The sequence below is a fragment of the Rhinatrema bivittatum genome, chromosome 7 (assembly GCF_901001135.1).
Source record: "Rhinatrema bivittatum chromosome 7, aRhiBiv1.1, whole genome shotgun sequence".
Lineage (NCBI taxonomy): Eukaryota > Metazoa > Chordata > Amphibia > Gymnophiona > Rhinatrematidae > Rhinatrema > Rhinatrema bivittatum.
This window is the reverse complement of record NC_042621.1, coordinates 140,742,925-140,767,220: the sequence shown is the minus strand read 5'-3', so window position 1 is coordinate 140,767,220 and position 24,296 is coordinate 140,742,925. Positions and strand designations below refer to the sequence as shown.

The 24,296-nt window shown below is 41.9% G+C and overlaps 1 protein-coding gene across 3 annotated transcripts in view; it reads right to left on the bottom strand.

Moving 5' to 3' along the window:
- Positions 1-24,296, bottom strand: part of CSNK2A2 (casein kinase 2 alpha 2) — a 255,941-nt gene that overhangs the window by 81,748 nt on the left and 149,897 nt on the right. For all 3 annotated transcript variants that reach the window (XM_029609255.1, XM_029609253.1, XM_029609254.1), the window contains one exon: positions 1,865-1,924. In XM_029609255.1, the coding sequence (XP_029465115.1) occupies positions 1,865-1,924 (60 nt within the window). The remainder of the gene's footprint in view (positions 1-1,864; positions 1,925-24,296) is intronic.

Here is a 24,296-nt window from a genome sequence, read left to right as displayed (position 1 = left end):
TCTAGCTTAAATCTGTAAGGGCTCCTGGTATTCTTTGATTGTATATGTAGAAAGGTATGCCTTTGATTTTACTTGCTGCCTTCCCAACAGTTGTGTCCTTTATATATTATGACTATTTTGTTTTCTTTTGTAGTGTTTGAACTACAGCCTGTACAGTCCCTCCTGATGCAGGCTTCTAGGCAAAACACGATGTCCAGGTCAGGGGACATCTTGATCTGTATAACATGAATGTTTGAAATTCAGAAGCTTCTTTGTTAATTAAAAATAAAAAACGCATTTGATTTGTAAGCATACTATTGACTTTCTTAAAAGACTAGTATATTTACCACACTTTTTTCTATACTTCAATATAGAGTGTGGATTCTTACTCCCATTACTTCTTTGGCTACAGCAAAAATCAAAGCCATGAATTTGTAGGAATTGTCTGTAGACCTCTGGGACAGGATTGTGTCAAAGCACAGATCTGGGGAATGTTGCAGCATTGAAGGTCCTGAAGAACACAGTGGCCTCCATCATTCTTAAATGGAAGAAGTCTGGAACCACTAGAACTCTTCCTAGAGCTAGCTGGCTGCCCGCCTGCCCAAACTGAGCAACTGGGGAGAAGGGCCTTGGACAGGGAAGTGACCAATAACCCAATGGTCACTCTGACAGAGTTCCACTGTGGAGATGAAAGAACCTTTCAGAAGGACAACCAACTTTGCAGCACTCCACCAATCAGGGCTTTATGGTACAGTGGCCAGATGAAGCCACTCCTCAGTAAAAAGGCACATTGCAGCCCACTTGGAGTTTGCCAAAAGGCACTTAAAGGACTCTTAAGAGCATGAAAAACAAGATTCTCTGGTCTGATGAAACCAAGATTGAACTCTTTGGCCTTAATGTCAAGCATCATGTCTGGAGGAAACCAGGTATTGCTCATCATCTAGCATGGTGGTGGCAGTAACATGTTGTGGGGATGTCTTTCAGCTGCAGGACTGGGAGACTAGTCAGGATCCAGGGAAAGATTAACAGAGCAAAATGTACAGAGATCCTTGATGAAAACCTGCTCCAGAGCGCTCTGGACCTCAGACTGGAGCAACAATTCACTTTCCATGGGACAATTTCCTTAAGCATATAGCCAAGACAACGCGGGAGGACTTAAGGATACGTTTGAGAATGTCCTTAAGTGGCCCAGCCAGAACCCAGACGACTTGAGGCTATAATCGCTGCAAAAGGTGCATCAAAGTACTGAGTAAAGGGTCTAAATACTTATGTAAATGTGATTTCAATTTTTAACTTACACAAATTTCCACAAACCTGATTTCGCTCTGTCAATATGGAACATTATGTGTAGATTGAGGAGGGAAAAATACACATTAACCATATTAGAATAAGGCTGTAATGTAACAAAATGTGGAACAAGTGAATGGGTCTGACTACTTTCTGAATGCACTGTATCTGTGCCACCGCATTCTTACTACAGTCTCTGAAGAGGTTCTCTCCAGTGCATGGCACGTCAATGAGTTGTTCCTGCATCTCTGGACAGAGATCAGAGGCACACAGCCAGGTGAGTCTACACTCCTCTATCTCAACAGCAGAGGCTCTCGATGCCACCTCCACACTGTAGGTCAACTGGACTTTGTGGTTTTGGGAGATGCTCAGCAAGATACAAAGCTGTAGAAACTTTGACTACGTTTTTCATTGTGGGCTCTATTGGATGTTGTCACCCATGTGCGAGGACTACCAACTTTCTTGTCCTCAAAGAAAATACAAGTCTAAAAAACTGAAGGGTGGGGAAATCAGCTTTGCTGTGTAGTAACTCAAGAACCAGGGAACCCATAATGCATATTCCCATCACCTTTTCTCACAATCATATCCTGACTCTCACCTTGAGAAGTTCATACATGTAAAAACGGATATCAAAGTCAGTGAGGATCTGGTAGAGTTGCTGAAACAAAGCCAGAGAGAGAAGTGAGCATAACATTTATTGTCCCTTACGGTTCTAAAAATACTTTCCCTTTAGGACATGAACTGCTTAAGGTATATGTATGTGTGTATCTATATAAACAAGCTTTTTTATAGAGCTGATACTAATACAAATCTAAGTTATGAATGAAAGAAAAAGCCTGTTTTTTTAGAAAATACTTTAAATACATTCTACCCGAAATACTGTACAAAAGGAATGACTTGGGGGGGAGGGGGAGCACGCAAGCTAAGTATCCTGTATGGAGTGACTCAGCATCCACAGCAGGAGGGAGTTTGAGTATGTACTGCCAACAAAAGAAGGTGCATGTGTCTCCGAAGAAGCAAGAGGAAACATCCTCAGGGTGTCACCAACTTCCATCACTTCTCCTTATACTCTTCCCCACTACTGACAGATCAAGGAAACTGAGCATTCAAATCTGGCTTTGTTTTTCATCTGTTACCCCTTCAATTCCTCTGCCTTTGAGCACCTTTACCCCAGACAACATGGCTCTGGGACATTCAACTCACAAGCTGGAGAGGAGACACCTCCAAGGCATAGCTCAGCACTGTTCACAGGCCTGGTGCATGTATAACATGCTTTTGCACAGGGTGGCAACACCCTGGGGGTAGGGGGAGGCAGTGACAGGAGCAGCCACAGGGCCACCGGTGGATGAAGAGGAGGAGAGGTCATGGTGTCACCGGTGGAGCCCAACACGCCAGAGGTCATGTGTCACCGGCGGAGCCCAACACACCAGCAATTGGGGGGGAAAAAAAAAGAGGCTGTGGGATGTGCATGCATATGTGAATGGGAGGCTGCACGCGTGTGTCTTCTGCTCCTCTCCCCCTTTAATCCTTGACAATCTCAGGGCATCTGGAATGAAGTCTCCAGGTATGGAGAGAGAGATTTTTTTTTTTTAAATCCGTGTTAATTGTTTAATATTTGATATGTCTGCTGTTATGAAATATTTTGGTGTTTGGGAAATTTTGGATATTCTATTCGTTAACTGGTTTGAAATATTTATTTTTTTATGAATATAGTTTTGCTATTATGATTCTTTTATATTTCTTGATTTGATTTAATATTTTATGAAGAATGATTATGTTCTATTTTTCTATTGCTCTGCATATAGAAGCTTGCTTATTGTGGATTTATTTATTTATAAGCTTTTATATACTGACGTATTGGTGATGGCCTTCACTCCAGTTTACATTTTTAACAAAATACATTAAATTCTGCGGAGCAACTTCAACAGGTTCACAATTATAACAAAGAAATACAACAAATTCAGAGAAGCAACTTAAACATGGATTAGCATAAGAACTTGGGATAAATACCTTATTAAGGAATAATATACTGATACAATAGCATGTAAAAAAGGATGCTAAAATCATCATATAGTACGTTGTTCGGAGGGGGTACCAAGTTGTAGGATATTCTAATTTCATTCAGTTCTTCTCTGCAAGTTTCTGTTTTATACTTTATGGTCACTTTATTCTGTATTTGGTGAAAGTCTGGGTTCTGCAAATGTGTCTGAGGTGAGGTATTTTGCTGGCATGTAGTTTCTGTATAGGAATCTTTAGTAGTCTGATTAGTTCTGTTTTCCTAATAGGAGGTTTATTGGTGTTCTAGGGCCTGATTTAATTTGTGCCTTTTCAAATATGAAGTTATTGAGTACTGTCAGTTAGGGTTGCTTTAATATAGAAGATTTACTATATGGTAATGGTAATTCTGTGTATTCATGACTGCGGGCCAAGTCCACACTCAACATGATTACAAAGGGTCTAATTCCACAGGAGTTCCAAGTATCTTTTTTGCAGAGTTTTCTGGTTGCACCATGAAGCAGTGCATGTAAATATATGCATGTTTTGATATTTTTTCCTTCAGAAGACTGTACTTTTGAATACTCTTTCATGTAAAATCTGTTACAAATGCATAATTTGTGTGTGGTCTGTAGAAGTTGTGGAAAACAGGGTAGGCTTGTATGCAAGGCTTAAGGTTTGCCTAGGGTACCCAATACCCTTCCACTGACAATGGATTCCTTGGTGGGGAGGAGGGCAGCAGGTGTCAGTTATTAAAAATAAAGATTGATGAAGGGAACTGGGTTTTTTGAACAGGCCCAGGACAGAATGAATGAATCTGTAAGGAGGGGGGGGGGGGGGGAATAGAGTAGCACAGCAATTCACAGGGTAGAAAAAACCTAGCACCAGCCCTGATTGTTCATTAGACTGCAGGGACCAACCACTGTACCAGCAGTCATCTTCCCTCCTGACTCAGGCCTGAGTGCACCACTTCCTCAGTACACTCAAGCCTAACTGGCTAAAATGGATGGAATTGAGCCAAAATTTTCTACACTGCAGTACAGAGTGTAGTGCAGGGCTTCCCAAACTTTTAGGCAATGTGACCCCATTTGAAAATTCACTTGAACCCAGAGGACAACAAAAAACAAATTAGCGGGGGTACAGTCACCCTCCCCGCACTCCAGCTGATCCCCTCTCTCAATCTCTACCCCACCCAGACGACCTTCTCTCAACTTCCTCTCCAGCAGACCACCCCTCATGTCCCTTCCAGCCCTTTTCACTTCCCCACAGCTGATAGTTTCACCCTCAAGCTCTTCTTATAACCTCTAACTAATCCTCAGTCATACCAGCAGCACATGGGAAAGCCATTCACATGCTCAGCAGCTTTCTGGGAAAGCCATCAAAGAATCCAGCAGGTTAACACATGACATTCTGCTGCGCACTGCAGTTCTTCGTTATCAGAAGATTGTGTTTCTTTTTTGCCAGCACGAGCCTGCAGTGCTGTCCAGGCACAGTTATCACAATACTATGGGATGATTTTTTTTTTTTTTTTATAGAGGATAAGAGGCCACTCATTCAGGAAACAGGATTTCGAATCAACTGACACTATTTCACTTCTTGATTTCTTTCCTGCTTTGACTAGGCCACCTTGCAACAATTACTCTAACACTGCATAGCACAAGGCAGCCCTGATTCTGTAAAGCAGAGGTCCCCCAACACACCATCTTCGAAGACGGCAACCCAGTCAGATTATCAGGATTTCCATAATGAATATGTATGAGATCTATTTGTATACAGTGCCTCCCCACTGTATACAAATAGTCTGAGTTTAGGGAATCTTGAAGTAAAAATCTAAAGCAGAGTACAGATGAATTAAGGCAAGAACCTCTTGAGAGGGGGGTCTTATTTCTCCAAAATATTGTTGGTTTTGTTGCCCAGTAAAAGTGATTCAGAAAACTATGGAAGTTTGGAGCTAGAATTTCTTTCAACTCACCCAGCTGATCTGCCTTCCTTACACAGACCCAATGGAATCAGTTGCAGTCAGACAAGGGACACAGATGCAAATCAGGCACACAGCTCACAGTGCATCAATGGATATTTTATTCAGTGATATTAACAATTCCAGCAGAGAGTAGAACCAGAAGAGTGAGGTAATGAGCAATGAAGTCACCCACAATTAATAAAGATGGGAAATTTACTGTGTGCCACCACATGCACACTGATATAAAATGCCTTTCTTCAACCCATTGTGAATGTTCTGTATCTAAACATATTCAGCCTTTATATTAACAGAGTAAATGATGGCATATAAAGTCCCAGGTAGTATGGCTAGTTGAGATTCCTGGGTAGATAAGCTTATAAATTCCCAAACCAACACAGCTTCCTGCTCCCCCCCCCCCCCCAAATTCTTCCTGATCTCCACATCTGTCCCAAACATGCTCAAAATTGGCCATAGCCACTGGTAGGCCATTTCAAGCCTTGTCATCTTCCTTTATGATTGTTACAAGACCAATATTTAATCCAACACCGAGGTCCCCTTCCATATCTTAAGTTTTGTAACAACCCATAGCGACACCAAATCAGTGAGGCTATTGTCCAAAACGTCTAGCTGCCCCATGCTAGTTTATGTTCTAGTATTAACCATGGACATGCTGTGAAGCTCACCCCCAGCCTTCCTGGAAGCCAGATGCAGTCATACCACTGCTGCTCTGTGCAAGTTTCCCCAATATTTCTGTATCATCTGGAGTACATGAAAAACGAGATCTTGTATTTAATCCCATACACAGCTTTTCCCAACATATCTTTCCATCAAGCTTTGTAATAATCTAAACACCTACCAAAATGAGCATGGCTGTTGCCCTAACATTCAATCATCTAGATCCCTGTAGTACCTGACCACTATAAACCTGCCAGCAAAGATCCAGATGATTTCTGGAGAGTTGTAGCTCACTGGCATCAACATAACTACCCCATGGCCTGCATTATTGTTGGGTTATGCTTCCATTTTCTGCCCTTTTGTTTTGTCTTTATTACTGTTCCCTTTGCCTCTACTCAAGTGTGTGAAGAATGGATTTATAAAGCTAAAACTTCCCAACCAGGGCTCTTACGCAGATAAAGACCATTTTGCTTATTCAATCTGCCCAATGCCATCATAGGCTAACCAATCGCTGGCTCTCCCTTCATCTCTTTGCCATTAGAAATCCTCTGCTTATCCCAAGACTGTTTTTTTAATTCCATTACCAGTGTCTTCACCCCCTCTACTGGCAGTCTAGTTTATGGTTTCACTTTTTCTGTGAAGACTTTTTTCTGATGTTGCTCTTCAGTCTCATTCCTTGGAGCCTCCTACCTCTTATTCTAGAGCTCTGAAAAGGGGTTGCCTTCTTGTGCAAAATGTATAGCTCAGAGGTATTTTAATGTCTATTTCCTCCTATACACATTTAGGATTAATGTCTCAGTTTAGTATGTTTTATGCAATACAGACCCCTTCTATGCAGGCAAGTCTGGAGGAGAAGGAGGGATCTAATGATGAGAGCACTGGACTCCAATTCAGGAAAAAGTTCCTAGAAAATGAATTCAAGACTGACTTCAGTCACTCATTCTGTGAGAACTTTGGAAAACCGCGATGGTATTTCCAGGGTCACTGACAATGTGTGCACCCCTGGGAATATCACACAATGTCAGGGAATATTATTCTATTTTTCCTGAACCAACAGATTTGAAAAAGTGTATAAGCAGCAAGGGTGGTACCTGCTCTAGCCCTAAATTGCTTGTGCCTTCTTCATTCTTCCCTTGTAGGTGCCCACTCTCAGGTATCCGTTTTTGCAAATAGCAAAACCCAAATAAAACAGAGTTGCTTCCATGTAACAGGTGCTCTCCGAGGACAGCAGGATGTCATACACAGGTGGCATCAGATGGAGCCTGTCACGAAACTTTGATCTCAGATTCTAGAGCTTTCAGCATGCTCTACACTGAGCATGTGCAGCTGTAGTCACTTCCCAACCAACTCAAAGGGGAGGTGGGAGGGAATTTGTGAGGACTGACATCCTGCTATCCTTGGAGAACACCTGTTACAGGTAAGCAACTTCTTTCTCTGAGGATAAGCAGGATGGCAGTCCTCACACATCGATGAATCCCTAGCTATAGGCTTCCCAAAACAGGACAAAGAGGAAATCCCATAGTGCTTAAGATACCAAGAGAAAAGCTCTTGAACAAAACACAGTGTGTCCTTTCAGTTTCACAAGACAACCGAAAACCAATCTGGAGCTAGAGAGCCCTCCCCCAAAACAAAACTGTAGTTTGCTAGCATTTGAACAGAATGCATTTGCATAATTGCACCCAATGGTTGGCCAAAACCAAGCAAACGCTTGGAAGAATAAGCAGCAAAAAGTAAGGGTCTGCGTCAGGACCTGCCAAGCACAAGAAAAAATCTGATCCCCCCAAAGGCATAGGGTGTGTTAAGTGTTCAGTGGTCTGAAGATTCATGTGACAAACGCTAATACAGAGATGTGTGCAGGTTATATTCAAAACTTTAATCAGCGACAGCAACGTTTATTGAGCTGTTTGCAGTGTTTTTCACAATTCCTTTGTTCCCCAAAATTGTCACCGATTAAAGTTTTGAATATAACCTGCACACATCTCTGTATTAGCGTTTGTCACATGAATCTTCAGATCACTGAACACTTAACACACCCTATGCCTTTTCGTTCATTTAGAATTGGTGTGATTTGCATCTTCTCCACTTCCTTAGTGGTGTATCCAAGAATGCCAAAGAATGGAAGGACTATCCCTCTAATGGGATTACCACTCCAAGACCCCGAGCATGGAAGGTGAGCTGTGACTGAAGCTCATTCAGTCTCTGCGCTGCCATTGATAGGGATATCTTGTATCCGGGAAGATAGCTCAGGCAAAAAGGAAAGCATCTTTGCCAAGCGAAGCACAAAAAGCCAAAGGCAGTACTAGCCAGGATTTGGTTAAAAACAGGGAAAGGATGGTGTATCTTTCCCTGAATGTATATAATAAGGCCAAGAATACAAGGAGGCAGACCCCGGGGCTGCAGGAAAAAGCTGCTAGGCTGTAGAAATCAACATTGGGCAACACCCCAACAATATTATTCTCTGCTGATTCCAGCAGGGAGTTGCCACAAAGAAGACTCCCAGCAAACAGGAACAGAAACAGAGCAAACCTCCCAGGGAAGAGGTCCAGAACCTCTCTACTGAGAAATAAACAAGGATGTTGCAAAAGCCAGCCCTTATAGAAACCAGACTTCATCACCCTGGAAACCCCAAGGCTATCTGTTAGGTTCATTCTGATCAGCACAACAGGCTGCTCACTAATCTGGTACAGGAGTCAAAACCTATTGCTATGACAACTCAGTTTCACCTAATAACCTCACAGCCCACAAAGTGGAACAATGCCTCATGGACAAGGACCACCTTGTCTGCCTATAAATGCTCAAGTGACTGCAACGATATGGGACTTCTGTTGTGAGATACCTGCCATTCAGAATGCAGATAAGCTAGAACCCTCTTCACAGAGAGAGACCATACGCTAGACAGAATGGTAAGAGTGGTCGCAAAGCAAAATTATGCGCATTGGGCCTAGAAGGTATCAGAAGCGGGTACTCCCACATGGAAGAAACCCGTATTTGTTGTGGGAAGCAGGGAGAGGGAACCCCGAATCTGGAGTAATAATGGACCCAGAAATCAACCTGAAGCAACACATATCTATAAAAGTAAGAGAATGCTACGCAAAACTTATGGTCCTCAGAAGATTAAAACCATTACTCACACCTGCCCACTTCAGAACAGTATTGCAAATACTTATCTTTTCTAGCACTGACTACTGCAATGCACTCTTACTAGGACTCCCAAGCACATCGATAAGACCACTCCAGATACTTCAAAATACTGCAGCCAGAATACTAACGGGAAAAAAGAGGAGGGACCATATAACCGAAACTCTAGCAGACTTACATTGGTTACCCATTGAATACAGGATAAAATACAAAGCCTTATGCACCATACACAAACTAATATATGATAAAGAAGCAGACTGGCTAAACACAGCCTTACGAGTACACGTTCCACAAAGAAACCTCCGCTCAAACAAAGCACTACTAACAATCCCTTCAGTAAAGTCAGCAAAATTAACCCAAGTGAGAGAAAGGGCTTTATCATTGGCTGGGCCCATACTATGGAACACGATGCCACCCGAACTCAGATTACAGAATAATCTCAAAACTTAAGAAAAATCTAAAAACATGGCTCTTTAAAAAAGCCTTCACTAAAGAGTATAGAGGGTAGAGAATGAAAGTACAAGGTAATGCAGATGAGAATGAATTTAATCAATCCTACTTTTAAGAAGTAATATTTCAAAGCGATAGTAACTCAATAATATACCTGGACTTGACCAACATTACTCAAATGATTTTATTTATGAAATTGTAACCAAACTTTATTGGCACCTGTTAGAATGTAAGATATCCTACATTTACTTACCTTAGTCTATGTGCCTATTTGTAAACCGTTGCGATGGTATATAACTTAGCGACGGTATAGAAAAGTTTTTAAATAAAATAAAAAATAAATAGCTCTCCTAAGAAGCAGTCCTGCTATACAGTAGTACAACGGTGGCATAAGTATTCTTGCCCAACAGGCTCTGGGTTCCAGTGGAGAAGAGAGAGCAGCCGCCAGTCAGAAACCCCACCCCCCAGAGAATGGGGAGCAGGAACAACCCATTCTCAGGTGGAACCCAAGGCACCACTGGAAACCCCACAGTTATATCTTCCCTCTTTGAAGGGACGGGAAGGAGCAACAGGAATCAGGCCATCCCAATCCCAAAAATCTCCCTACTCTCTGAATAAGAGTGGGACACAGTCACCAACCTATGAGGTTCAAGAGGTAACAAAACCAGCCGCTGGTGGCCACCTAATTAGACAGGAAAGGCCAAAGCAATTAAGTGAGGATGCCATTGAAAACAGTCCAATTAACCCCCCTCCCCCCCCCCCCCCCCCCCCCCGTTCACCTCCAACTCCCCAAGTCCCCTGAGGGGACCTGCAAGGAGGTGTACAGGTTCATAAGAATTGAGGCTCCAGCTTGAGCAATGACACTGCAAGGGACTGCACCCTGGAGACTTCCCCATGAAGGAGATTTGAGCATAAGCCAATACAGGAGAAACCTAAAAGGTCTACCCCTCCCTCATGGGGATGGGGGGGGGGGAGACTCCTTACACTCGAGGGTACCTCAGCACTCGATGGCATCTCCCATGGCACAATGGGTCTATGTTGCCCCATGTCGTTGAAGGCATCCGTAGTGCTTGAGGGCATCTAAAGTGCTTGACTGTGTCCATGGTGCTCAATGGCATCAAAATCATCTATTGCACTCTGGCGTCCATAGTGCCTGATAGCATCAAGGGAGTCTATGTCACTCTAGAGCAACCATGGCCCTTGCCAGCAGCCAGGGTGGCTATGGCGCTCAGTGGCATCCATGGCACCCGACCCATCCATGTCGATGTGACAGACCATCAGCGCACTGGCATGAACAAGCACAGGCAACCAATTTCTGGCACAGTATTGATGCTGCAGCAGCAACCCATGCCCACCCTCTCTCAAGGAGACTGCACTGCCAGAGCTGACATACAGGAAGGGAGGCTACATCATCCAGGGCTCCAGAGGCCTGTGGAGACTGGTTCCTAGGTGTGTGGGGAGGATGAGCTCTCTCCACATGAATGGTTCAGTCCTCGATTCCTTCACTGCCTAAGTCTCCATCAATATCCAGCAGTCGGCACACAGACATGGATTTCCTGCCTGGGTAAGAAATCAGGCAAGTCCCCAGGCCTACACAGACCACACAAGAGACTGCATACTGCCAGTCCCAACAGCACCTGAAAAAGGCACACAGACAGATTAAGGAAAGGAGACAAAATAAGCTGCAGATGCGGCATCAGGAAAACAAACCAGACTCTGCCAGGCTGTACGTGTCCAAGGCCCAAGGCTCATCATGTAGCCAGCAGAGAGCTTGAAATGGAGAAAACAAGCCACTATCATAAGGCAAAGAAAGAAAAACAAAGGCTCCATTAGAAAAAACAGCTGTAGTTCCAGAATAATCACAGCAGTAGCTGTGAAGGAGAGAGCAAAGCCTAATACCTTGACCACATGACTCTGCAGAAAAAGCAAGACTGAGGAGCTCTGCCTAGGGGACAGGGAGGTGACTACTGCTGCAAATGCTCAGTAGAACACGCTAAAAGCTCTCAAATCTGAGATCAAAGGTCCTTGATGGGCTCCATCGGATGTCGTCACTCATGTGTGAACTCCAATACAAAAGAGGAGGATGTCTGCTCATCAAATGTGATCAACACGCAAAAATAATTGAGAGCAGAAAATTAATCAGTCCAAATCTTCATAAGTTGTACGTGTTCAATATTTATTTATAAAGTAATTCAAGGTGGCTACTCCATAAGCTCTAGTGAAAAATACAAGTTTTCCATCAGGTCCCCCAACACGGACCGTGTTTCGCTGGAAGCTGCGTCGGGAGGGACTGAGTACAGTGTGTAATTTCAACCACTTCAACTCAGGTCCAAATCAAATTGGACCTGAGTTGAAGTGGTTGAAATTACACACTGTACTCAGTCCCTCCCGACGCAGCTTCCAGCGAAACACGGTCCGTGTTGGGGGACCTGATGGAAAACTTGTATTTTTCACTAGAGCTTATGGAGTAGCCGCCTTGAATTACTTTATAAATAAATATTGAACACATACAACTTATGAAGATTTGGACTGATTAATTTTCTGCACCCATGTGTGAACTGCCATCCTGCTTGTCCTTGGAGAAGTCTCAAAATATAAGATTATTTTAGTTCAGCAGTTCTCAAAACAGTACTGAGGACACTTAGCTAATCAGGATTTCAGGATATCCAAAATGGATATGCATGAAAGATCTCCATATGATGAAGGCAGTACATGCAAAGCTCTGTCATGCATATTCTTTGTGGATATCCTGAAAATCTGATTGGCTAGGCGTGACAAAGGATTTTACATTCTCCAGAAGAGGATGGAAAGCAAATATCCCACAGCGGGGGGACACTAAATGCAAAATGTTTGCAGAGTCCTTCAATTCACCTGCTCTCTATAAGTGAATAATTCCACCACCTGTCAACATTGTCCAAAAACACTTAAGCTTCTCTTTCTGATTCTCTGTGGCTAAAGGAAGAAAATTCCCACATTTCAGAAATCATACCCCACTTGGAGCTCAGAATTCTAAAAATGGAACAAAATAAAAAAAAAAAGTTAAAAAGGACAACTTTTGAACATGGCTGAGATTCGATCTAAGACTGAAGTAGCTCACTGAGAGGGAACGAATCCCATTGCTGTATGGTTAAGTATCACCTTTCCCTGCCATCAGCTACCATGGAAACCTTCATAACACAGCATGTATTTTCTGTCCTCTCCTTGAGAATAGGACAGCAGACAGGAACTACCACATACTGCAATAGCACAAACCCTACCTGATCACAAGTTTTACCCACTTCCCCAGTGCAAAAGGATCCTCTGTGCCTGTCCCTGGAAACACTGTACTGGTGAGATTTCAGAAAATGCCCTAAAATACATTGCAATCTTAGCCTATTTATAGAGTTATAAATCAGAGCTTCCCAAACCTGTCCCGGTGACTCCATATCCAGTTGGGTTTTCTGAATATGCATTAGGTAATTTGCATAAACGGGGCCTCTAATAAGGAAATGTATCTCATGCATATTTATTGCTGATATCCTGAAAAACCGGCTAGCCGGGGGGGGGGTGGGAAATCACCCAGGACAGGTTTGGAAAGCCCCATTATGTTGAGAACAGATGACAGTATTAGTGTCACCATGTGCATGCTTAGAAGCAAGAACCACAAGATGAGCAGCCAAATGTATGTGCAGTGACACTCGTGTAATCTGAGAAATCACTAACTGCATGTATCTCAAAATATTTTATCTAATTTTTAATTCTAAAAAGTTGCCTTTGGAAAAAGTTTCTCTACAGTCTACAGTAGAAATAGAAATAAATGTCAACCCATCAAGTGATTTGTTTGGCCAAATGCCCCCTTGTGCTTTCTGATGATTCTATGGAGGATGGCAGACCTTTTGAATTGACAAGATTTTCCCAGATATAGCAGCATACTCAAGAAAGTGAATCCGGTACTGAAATGTGTCAAGTTACTGGAGCTGGCTGCATCCCGTCACACAGCAAACAGCCCCTGTGGCAGTAAAGTCATAAAAATACCAGCAGCACTTCCTCTGCCTCAGTCCAGTGCAAGACCATTTCTACTAACAAACACTCCAAACTCAGACTTCCTCAGCAAAATGGGCCTTTCCTGCCAAGATTATCCCTTGAAGACAAAGCACAGAAAGACCTTATTCATTAAATTTTTTCCCCAAAGGGAAATGGAACTTCTTGAATAATGCCTTAAGTGTGATAAGCCTACTATCTTTACTATAAAACTGAATACCACAATGAAGGAATCAGCATATATATATTCACCTTCATATTAGACCTTTTTAATTCTAATGCCTTACTTGCAAATTAAAATCACAACTGAATGCTGGCTTAGCAATATTTATTTAAAAGCTTTTCTATATCATTCATAGTTACATCACAACGGTGTACAATATGTTTATATCTAAGATATTCACATACTCAAATATACAGTAAAATTAAATAACCTTAAAACATCTAAAATACAAATCACAATATAAAACCTAAATCTTAAAATAATTCTAAGGATTGGCAGCAAAAACATAGAAAGCCTTCAGAACCTGACAGCTTGTACCATACATTACTCCCCTCAACTGGTAATATTACTGTAACTCAATATAGCCATCTCTTACTGGTCTCATTGGCCTTTACATATAAAGACTGTTCAATTGTGCTTGGCAATGGTCCCAAGTAAAAAGGTCAAATCATAAACTGACAAGGGTTTAAACTAGCTGAAAGTGGTGCGGATGGAAGCTGACTGAATGAGAACATCCAACTCCCTCTCACCATCCTCTCCAGAAACAAAGGTAAGAAGTTATGAAATACAAAGATGGAAATCCAAACACACCTATAAAGAACAGGGAGAATAAAGAAGATAAACACAAAAAACAATAAAAGGAACAATATCTGGAAGGCTGTGCACACAAATGCTTAAATAGCCTAGGAAATAAAATCACAGTTTGTTGTTAGGTCAGAAGACGATCCGGATGCTGTTGCTGTCACACAGACATAAGTACATCGAGTCTCAGGACTTAGATACATTCCTGGCTATAACTTTTTCAGGAAGAACAGGATAAACAATGAGCGCAAAGTAGGACTTTATGTAAAGGCATGGTATTTACTTCTGGTCCTTGAGGGCCACAAAGAGGTCTAGTTTTCAGGATATTCCTATATCCCTAATGAATATGGATGAGATAGATTAAGATACATGCTTCGACTGCAGAGGGGAAAGCAGCAGCTAACAAAGACTTATGGGGAACACACGTTCTCTCGTGCTAAAAAACAGAATATAAAAATCAGATAAAATAACAGTCTGCAAATTAGTTGACTTTCACTATGTTTTTTTGGACCTGGAAATCTATATTGAACACAGCACCATGAGGCCATTCCTATACTGAAAGCAAACAAAACATAAGAACCTCTTGCATTTTGAAACCCATCATTCATATAAACGGAAGAGGGGGCGTCCCATTATTCAATCTGTCTACAATGAGCGTGCTGCGATTTAGGTGGTTTAAAAGATAAATCATAGGGTGGTTAAAACAAGTGTACTGCCATGCGTTGCATGCTAATAGATACAATTGGAGGATGAGCTGGTAAGTGTATTGTGTCATTCTGATAAATCATATTGCATTGTGTCAGCTATTCATAAATACGTGCATGTTCTTGTCCTCCATTAGGTGTTGCTAACCGACCTGCAATTGTATTCATAGGGGATATAACATTCAGGATTTATGAAATTGGATTTGCCTTCAGTCATTTTCAATAGCACACCTGTAGTAAGGGGGGGTGGGGGGGGGAACGACAACAACCATGTCATACTATTCCAATTGCTGTTATGTGAACCGATGTGATGTACGCCAACGAATGTCGGTATATAAAAGCAAATAAATAAATAAATGTCATTTCTTTTCTTTGTTCACTAAAGATTTCTGAGGCATCTTGGACACATCCTGTTTCTGGGTTATTTAAAGACATAAATAACATGTTAACTGACCATCTCTGTATATCATTTACCTTTGCAACATGATTTATGTCAGTCGTACTAAGTATCAGATGAAAGTGAGACTCACTGAGCATTATAACTGTTTAAATTCATGTAAAAACACAAGCATCCATGGTGTTGCATTGCATAAAATTTCCACATCAATTTTTGGATCGAAGGTGGACAATTATTGAACAAGTTCCTTCCCCACATGAGGGGTATGACTGCCTAGCTAATTTAGAGTGTCAAAAGCAATATTGGATTTTCACCCTTTTCACTGAGTGATCCTAAGGACTCAAAAAAGCTTGAGCAGTACTCCATCATTTAACATGCAAAATATGAGAGATGGATTACATATGATTTAGTAGTTTTGCAATGCGATTGCCACCTACAATGGATCCACTGCTTGAAGAGAGTTAGACAAACACTGGATGTGACAACTGTTTAACATAATGAGATTACTTTTGACTATTCTGATGGGTATTCTTGAATTTAAACTGTGGCTTTAGAAGAAAGCTTGAGATGTCAAAGGGATCAAAATTGAAGTCTCCTCTATTGTGGCTGGTGAATACAGCTAACCCCGATGAAGTGAAGTGGATGTAAAACATGGATCAGTGTTGGGCTTCTTTCATGCTGTGATGATTGTGTTTTTATTATGCAGATTAAAAAGTTACAAAAATAGTGATTACGGACCAATGATTATATCCAACCAACAGACCAAGTACACAACTTTTTTCTTAATTGTTTATATGAAGATTCTCCTTTAAATTAAGATAGCACATCTTTTTGTTAACATAGCTGTCAAGACTGACATTTAGGCAACATGTGCTTCAGCATCAGTATAATGGCTGGGAAATGCTAGCACAGGGGATCATTAGTTACAAAAAGCAAACAGATAGAAGTAGCACAATTTAGCATTTAAAGTGACAGACTCAAATGACTAAACAAGTTTTGAGGTTGCCAGAATAAGTGGCAAAGTGAGTAATATGAAATGTTAGGAGTCCTAGTGGAAACACAAGCATTGATGCAACCAGGTTGGTTTGGCAAGCTACACAGGAGCCCGGATGTTCAGGCAACAGCCAAGTTATACTGGCAGCTGTTTAGATTTGATGTTGGATGTTGGACATGGGAAGGGGCAGGTGGTATGTGTAAATTAAATGAGTGATCATATTTACTCATTTGCCCAAGATAGTAAAGTATGACAAAGACAGCAAAAACTGTCTTGGATAAGGAGATATTTTACAAGCAATAATGAGCTATGGCTGGTAGTTGGGATATATCTGCAACCTCCAGCTTTCTGCAGCAGCTCAAGGGCAGATTCCATAACAAGATTCTGCGGCAATTATGTGGCACATTTATATATTAAATGTAATTTTTTTGAGTTATTCACATCAATCATGAGAAAAACAAAAGGAAAATACATATGGAATACTAGCAACATATTAGGAAAAAAACAAACAAAAGGAGATATTCATATACAAGTCCATATCAACGGGGCTTACAAAGATAATGATAAAGAGAAAAAAAAAAGCACACAGCAAGGCTCAATAACATTTATTTTGTTTCCATATATACTCATCCCCCATTACTAGTTGGCAGCAATTCAATCCGCTATAAAAGTCTCAAGATGTAATGGATCTGTAAAGACATACTGGTTACCTAGATGGGTGACAATATATTTGCAAGAAATATTAAAAAGCAAGGTTCACCCAAAGAGATAACCTGTGTCTAATTGCAAAAAGGCTCTCCTACATAGTTGACTCCCTAGATACATCATGGAACATCTGGTCTGTATGCCCACAAAAAGCAACATTCCTATTTTTGAAATATTGTCTAAGAACAAGTTCTCGGTCCTGTTCTATTACAAACGAGACAAAGTAGCCCTAGTAGAGATATCATCCACTGAGTCCTGAAGAAAAGCAGTTAGATGAATGCTATCAGAAGGAATTAAAGGATCTATACTCCCTTCCTGTCTAGCTTCTCTTTTGATCTGAGGAAGATAAGGTTATATCCTTGTCTAAATGTCAGATAGTATCTATAAATTTTCCCTAGTATATTTTTTAAACAATTCTACAGCCGATAACAAACGAGACTTAGGAAAATTCACTATATGCAGATTCTTAGCTCTAAAATTATTCTCCAACAATTTTATTATGGATCATTAAATAATCTCTCAAATTAGCTACTGTCGAAGTCTGCAGTGCTGAAACAGATGTCAAATTTTCTACCACCATATTAATTTTACTATTGAGTTCAGATAGTTTAGAATTGGTTCCAACAGAGAAATCACACAACTGGCTTACTGTAGAGGTAAGTGATAATTCAGTACAGGTAACAACTTTCCAGATGTCTAATTAATGTGACTTCATTAGGCTCAGGAGAAAAATCCAGAGGTGAAGAAGACTCAAACTGATGATTGCATAACAGTCGACGGAATAGGGATTGAAGCAGTCCCTATACTCACATAACCAGATGAGACGACCTCTGGAACAGACACCACCCTCCCTTTCTTCTGGGATTATAGGTATTTTAGCTAGCTGTAATAGTCACATTGTGTAAACCAATCAGTTCCTCCCAGGGAAATAACTTTTACTCCCCCAATATAGAACTCATGGGTTGAGAGGAGGCAAGAAGTTCAGTCCCTTGAAGAGAGGTCGTCACAGGGGGAGGTGGAGGAGATGGAGCTCCATAAGAACATAAGAAATTGCCAAGCTGGGTCAGACCAAGGGTCCATCAAGCCCAGCATCCTGTTTCCAACAGAGGCCAAACCAGGCCACAAGTACCCAAACACTAAGAAGAACCCATGCTACTGATGCCAGTAATAGCAGTGGCTATTCCCTAAGTAAACTTGATTAATAGCAGTTAATGGACTTCTCCTCCAAGAACTTATCCAAACCTTTTTTGAACCCAGCTACACTAACTTCACTAACCACATTCCCTGGCAACAAATTACAGAGTTTAATTGTGCGTCGAGTGAAAAAGAATTTTCTCCGATTAGTCTTAAATGTGTTACTTGCTAGCTTCATGGAGTGCCCCTAGTCCTTCTATTATTCAAAAGTGTAAATAACCGAGTCACATCTACTCGTTCTAGACCTCTCATGATCTTAAAGACCTCTATCATATCCCCCCTCAGCCGTCTCTTCTCCAAGCTGAACAGCCCTAACCTCTTCAGCCTTTCCTCATAGGGGAGCTGTTCCATCCCCTTTATCATTTTGGTTGCCCTTCTCTGTACCTTCTCCATCGCAACTATATCTTTTTTGAGATGCAGCGACCAGAATTGTACACAGTATTCAAGGTGTGGTCTCACCATGGAGCGATACAGAGGCATTATGACATTTTCCATTCTATTAACCATTCCCTTCCTAATAATTCTTAACATTCTATTTGCTTTTTTGACTGCTGCAGCACACTGAGCCGACGATTTTAAAGTATTATCCACTATGATGCCTAGATCTTTTTCCTGGGTGGTAGCTCCTAATATGGAACCTAACATCGTGTAACTACAGCAAGGGTTATTTTTCCCTATATGCAACACCTTGCACTTGTCCACATTAAATTTCATCTGCCATTTGGATGCCCAATCTTCCAGATACATTATAAAGTTCCAAAGAAATAGGCACACTCGGACAAAAGGAATGACTGTCTAAGGGGCAACTCACTGGAATAGAGGCAGCAACGGGAGTCCCAGACTTTCCCTCTCTCTTCTTTCCTATAACCAAGGGAAAAACAAATAACAGTATAAGGGGTGTGCCCCTTAGGTGCACTGCTTCAGTGCACCACTGGTCGCCAGATGAATTAGGGCTCCCATGGGACCCAAGCCAGGTCGTCCAGTGCAGCGCCTGGGCAGATGCAGAGACTCACGTTGACAATAGGCCCAAAAATAATGCAAATTTTTATTTTACTTTCTATAAATGCATTTTCTGACATTTCTGGTTTGTCCAGTTGATTTATTTTGTCTATTCTGGAAGTAAAAAGGGATCTCAGGTAGGAAAGCCAGAGGAAGGAGTAGTAGAGAGGAGAAAGAAGGTGTCACAATGTTGCCTGCCATACAGCCTCTCCATACCCTGATCCTGTCAATGACTCCTCCTCACCTGCAGAGGCATTCAAGCAAGCCTCAGCACCAGCCTTGTTATGTTCCTCCTCACTGCTCATCATACCCATCTCATCCCTCGGTAACCCAGCCTGCCAAAACTACATTGCCTCTTCATGGAGTCACACGGCTCTCTGACCTGGCTATTATAGCCTTGTACCTTGCCTTAAGGCTTCTGGGCCAGCTCTTGTCTTGCATCCTGCCTTGCAGTCTCCTCAAGCCAGACAGTGTCTTACGGCCTCTGAGCCTGCTCCTTTTTTTATCTTGCCTTGCGGCTTATCCAGGCCTCTCTTTACCTAGGAGCCTCTGGGTCTCTAATCTAGCAGCCTTTGAGCCTCCAGTCTAGCTACTTTTGGGCTTCTGTGTTTTTTATTACTTTGCTTAGTCCTTGTTGGGTCCTATCTTTGTATGGTCTAGCCTGCCTAGACTCAACATGATATACTGCAGCCACAGCAAAGAGCTACTGGTCCCCAGGACCCAAGGCTCAACCTACGAGGAAAGGAGCTGGCTCGGCGGAAGACCTACCTTGCAATCCCTGCATAGCTTCTGGGGTGGTATACCCAGATCCCAGCAAACCTGACAAAATGGATCCTGAAATGGGAGAGTAAGGGATGATCCACTCAAACACAACTCAGATGCTCTCACTCAACCCACAGTCCCTCTAATCTCCTCACATACACACTCTTCCTACCTTCTCTCACTCCCCCCATAGCTCTATTCTTGCTGTCTTGAGCAAGATGGTTCTCAGTGTCATTTCTGAGGAAAAGATTGCTTTTTCAGGAAACCATTCTATCTTCAGAGTACCAAGGTCAGTCAGATATGGCAACAGAAAGAATTTGAAGCATTAAGTGGTGACCCTCTGTTATATCCACTGCTGCTATAACCTTATGACCTGAAAAGAATTGTCCCTGCTGCATGGCAATTTAACAAGCTTTTCCTGTACATCTAAAAGGCCTTAACACTCAGTCATGAATGTCAATAGCCACTGTAGAGGTTTTTGATGCATTTCGAAACACAGCATAGGTCATCCAAATAGTGAAGCTGCTTACCTGAAATAGATGTTTCTCCGTGGACAGTGAAACAGCCAGCCACACAAGATGAGTGACATCACTCAACAGCGCCAAGTCGGGTCCTTTTTCTCTCAAAGTCCAGAAAATTTGAGTTTGCTTTCTGAGCATGCACGGGCCTTCACATACTAGCATCCTCATGCTTAAGTCTCTTCTTTTTCCAAGATAGATAAACTACTTATTGAGGGAGGAAGGTATTGTTAGGCTGTTTGTTCTGCTGTCCAAAGAGAACACGTTACAGGTAAGAAACTTTGCTTTCTCTGTGGACAAGCATAAAACTGCCACACAAAATGGGACTCCCTAACTGAAGATTGCTGTTTACTGTTTCGATTTACAATGGCCCTTTTAGGAACCCAAATCTTACAGGAAGTTTAGTTTATTTAAACATTTTTTTTGTTTGTTTTTTTTTGGGGGGGGGGGTGGTTTAAGAGGGGGGATGCTTTAACGCAGTTGACCAGGAAGGACCCCTGAACAAGGAGCTCCCACCCCCTGATTACTTATATCATCACTTTTCTGTGTTCTTAGTGTGATTTTTCTGGCAATTCTACATATATTTTGCTTCTTTACTTGCTCAGATGGCGGCAAAACATAAAACCGTGGACCTGAAGCAATTTTCGTATAAACATGCTTCTGAACTCCCGGTCAACGAGGGTGGTCAGGCCGCAGCAGATTTGGAGGGGCAAGATTTTGCTGGTGCTGCATTGGAGAATCTTTTCAGCCCTGAGATCACCGAATTGCCTTCCAGAGAGGAACTATAAGGGTGGTTCCTAGAGTTGAGAGCAGACATGAAACAAAATTGATCTTCTAGCCTCTACCTCAGAAGTGAGAGAAGATATGGCTGCCCTTTGATCTCGTGTAAATGAGCTGGACATGAGAATCTATAGTCAGGCGGCTTCCATGGCTATATTCGTAGTGCAACAAACAGCAACACAAGCTGAATGTGTACTTCTGGCTGGAAAGTTGGAAGATTTAGAAAAACACTCATTGGTGTAACCTCAGGATCTGAGTACCACTGGAAAGTGCGGCCTACAGCAACGCCAGAGATGTTAGTGAAAAAATATGTTCTTTCATACTCATTTCTGCAGTGGGAGAATCTCCCTCTGCTCGTCCCTCTTCACATTCAAACTGAGCAAGCACACAGGACTCTTGGCCCTAAAACAGATAGAGCCAGAGATATTCTATGCCTCCACAGCTTCATTCAAAAGACTCAAATTTATGATATTGTGAGGAAACAACCCGACTTGTGCTAGGAAGGCCATGCAATCGCCATTTTTAATGACCTTGCTCCATCCATACTACGCAAGCATTTTGAGCTCAGAGAGGTGACCCAGACTTTGAGGGTTGGGCATATCCAGTACCGGTGGACATTTCCTTTTGGTCTCCAATTCGAAATCAAAGGCGTTTCATTTCGTGTGAAAATGGTGTCTGTCACAGCAGCAGCCTTCAAGCAAGCAGATCTGCCGGTTCCTTTTCATGTTCCTAAAATGGCGATCAGATACATTCCCCAAATGTCCTCCATTGCTGGTACGCTGACAACGGCCTCGAAGTCAGAGGATTCCCAGTCAGCACTGTTGGACCAAGGCTGAGGGACATTACTCCTTTCTCAGTTTGTGAGTTAATTGCTGGATAACCTCAGTGTTTGGTTAAGGCAGTTATGCATTGGGATTCACTATTTCTAGGCTGTGTTTGTGCTATGTGATGCCATATTGTTATTTTCAGTTATGCTATGGCGATGGATATTGATATGTTTCTTCTCTTTCTCGCTGTTTCATATTAATGGGGGGGGGGGGGAGGAGGGGTCTGCGGTGACTCCGTCCTGGTCTATCAGCAATGTCCCCTAAGGAAGATGGAATCTGCCCAGGAGGTCAGGCAGATTATAATTTGGGCAGGGAGATTTGTTGGGGGGTTGCTTTTTCTTTTTTCTCAGTTATGCATAATTATACTTTGCACATACATAGAGAAGACAGGTATTTATAGTTTCAATGTGTGGGGTCTGGAATGATGGCACTCTTTGTGGTATCTTTCAATTTTCTACTTTACCATGACCAGCTACTTTCTCTTAATGTCAAAGGTCTTAATTCATTTCAGAAGCACCAGCTTCTTTGTCAGGAAGTGGCTTATTATAAGGCCTCTATTGCGATTCTGCAGGAAATTCATCTGCGGAAATTGCATGAGAGTCGTCTTTCTCTAAAGGATTACCTGCATGTATTTCCTGTGGCTGGTACAAGGGGTGCCGCATATGCTGGTGTGGGCATTTTAATCTCTCGCTTTTTCACGCATGAAATGCTTTAGTTACCGGATCCACAGGGTCGCTATATTTTGGTAAAACAGTGGGCAAGAATATTTTTACTTTCATTAATTTATATGCACCCAACACTGACCAAGGTTGGGTTTGGTCCTATTGGGAGGGGATTTTAAATTTTGTTCGCAATCCACTTAATTCTTCCCAGACTTTCTCTGCAGCTCTTAGGCTGAGGAAATGTTTATCTCAAATAATGTCACAATGGGGTTTGGTAGGTAAGCTGGAGGCAGAGGTACCCTAAGTCTCATATATACACTTTTTTTTTCCCTTCACCACATGGGACCTACTCCCGTACTATTTTTTGGATGATAAATTGCTGCAGAACCAAGTTGTGGGGGTGGGTAATGGAAACATTACTTGGTCAGATCATGTGCCTATTTGGCTAGATATTCTCTTCCAGGATTTGGATGGTGGTCAATGTTTCTGGCGACTGAATGAAAGCCTTTTAAAAGATGAGCATTTTCCTACATCCTTGGAAGAGCGGCTACATGAATATTTTTTTTTTTATTGTAGGCTTCTTCAATTTCTCAGGAGATAGTATGAGACTGCTCAAAGTCAGTTGTGCGGAATCTCTTGATATAACGTGTTACACATTGCAAGAAAGACAGGGGGCTTAAACTGTCTCAGTTGATGGCCAAAATTGCTCAGTTGTCTCATACACACATGCAGAATCAGTCTAAATCTGTTTAAGTAACTGTCTTTAGCCAGGTCAGAGCTGCAGTCGTTGGATGATGAGCAATTGATTCATCAGCTTGAGATTACTAAACAGGTGTACTTTGAGGGAGGAAACAAGGCTGGTCACTATGTGGTTAGACCAAGGCCTTTCATGCTCAGGGCTTCATAGCTAAAATTAAGACTGTAAATGGAGAAGTGGCTATCAAATCTACAGACTTTTTCCAAATGTATGCTTTGCTGTATAGATCTGAAAGTGGGATATTAGAAAATATTGGTACTTATCTTCATTCAGTATCCTTACCCCTGATCAACAATGATATTTATATCGGCCAATTAGTTCCTCTGAGGTCTTACATGTTAACACATTAAAAGCGGGTAAATCACTGGGGTTGGATGGGTTCTCCAGTGGATATTACAAAAGGTTCTCTCATACATTGGTGTCCCCTCTGACTGATATGTTTAATTTTATTCATGAAGGGGATTCCTTTGCAGCCCATGCTAATGTTGCTGGGATCTCAGTGCTGGTGAAACCAGGCAGAGACCCCACTCTGTGGGTCATATAGGCCGATTTCTTTAATTTAGACCTAAAGATATTGGCGAGTACTAGTTGTGCACTTGACTAATATCATGCCTATATTAATCCATAATGATCAGGTGGGATTTATTCCTCACAGACTAGCAGCAGATAATATCCACAAAATTGTTGA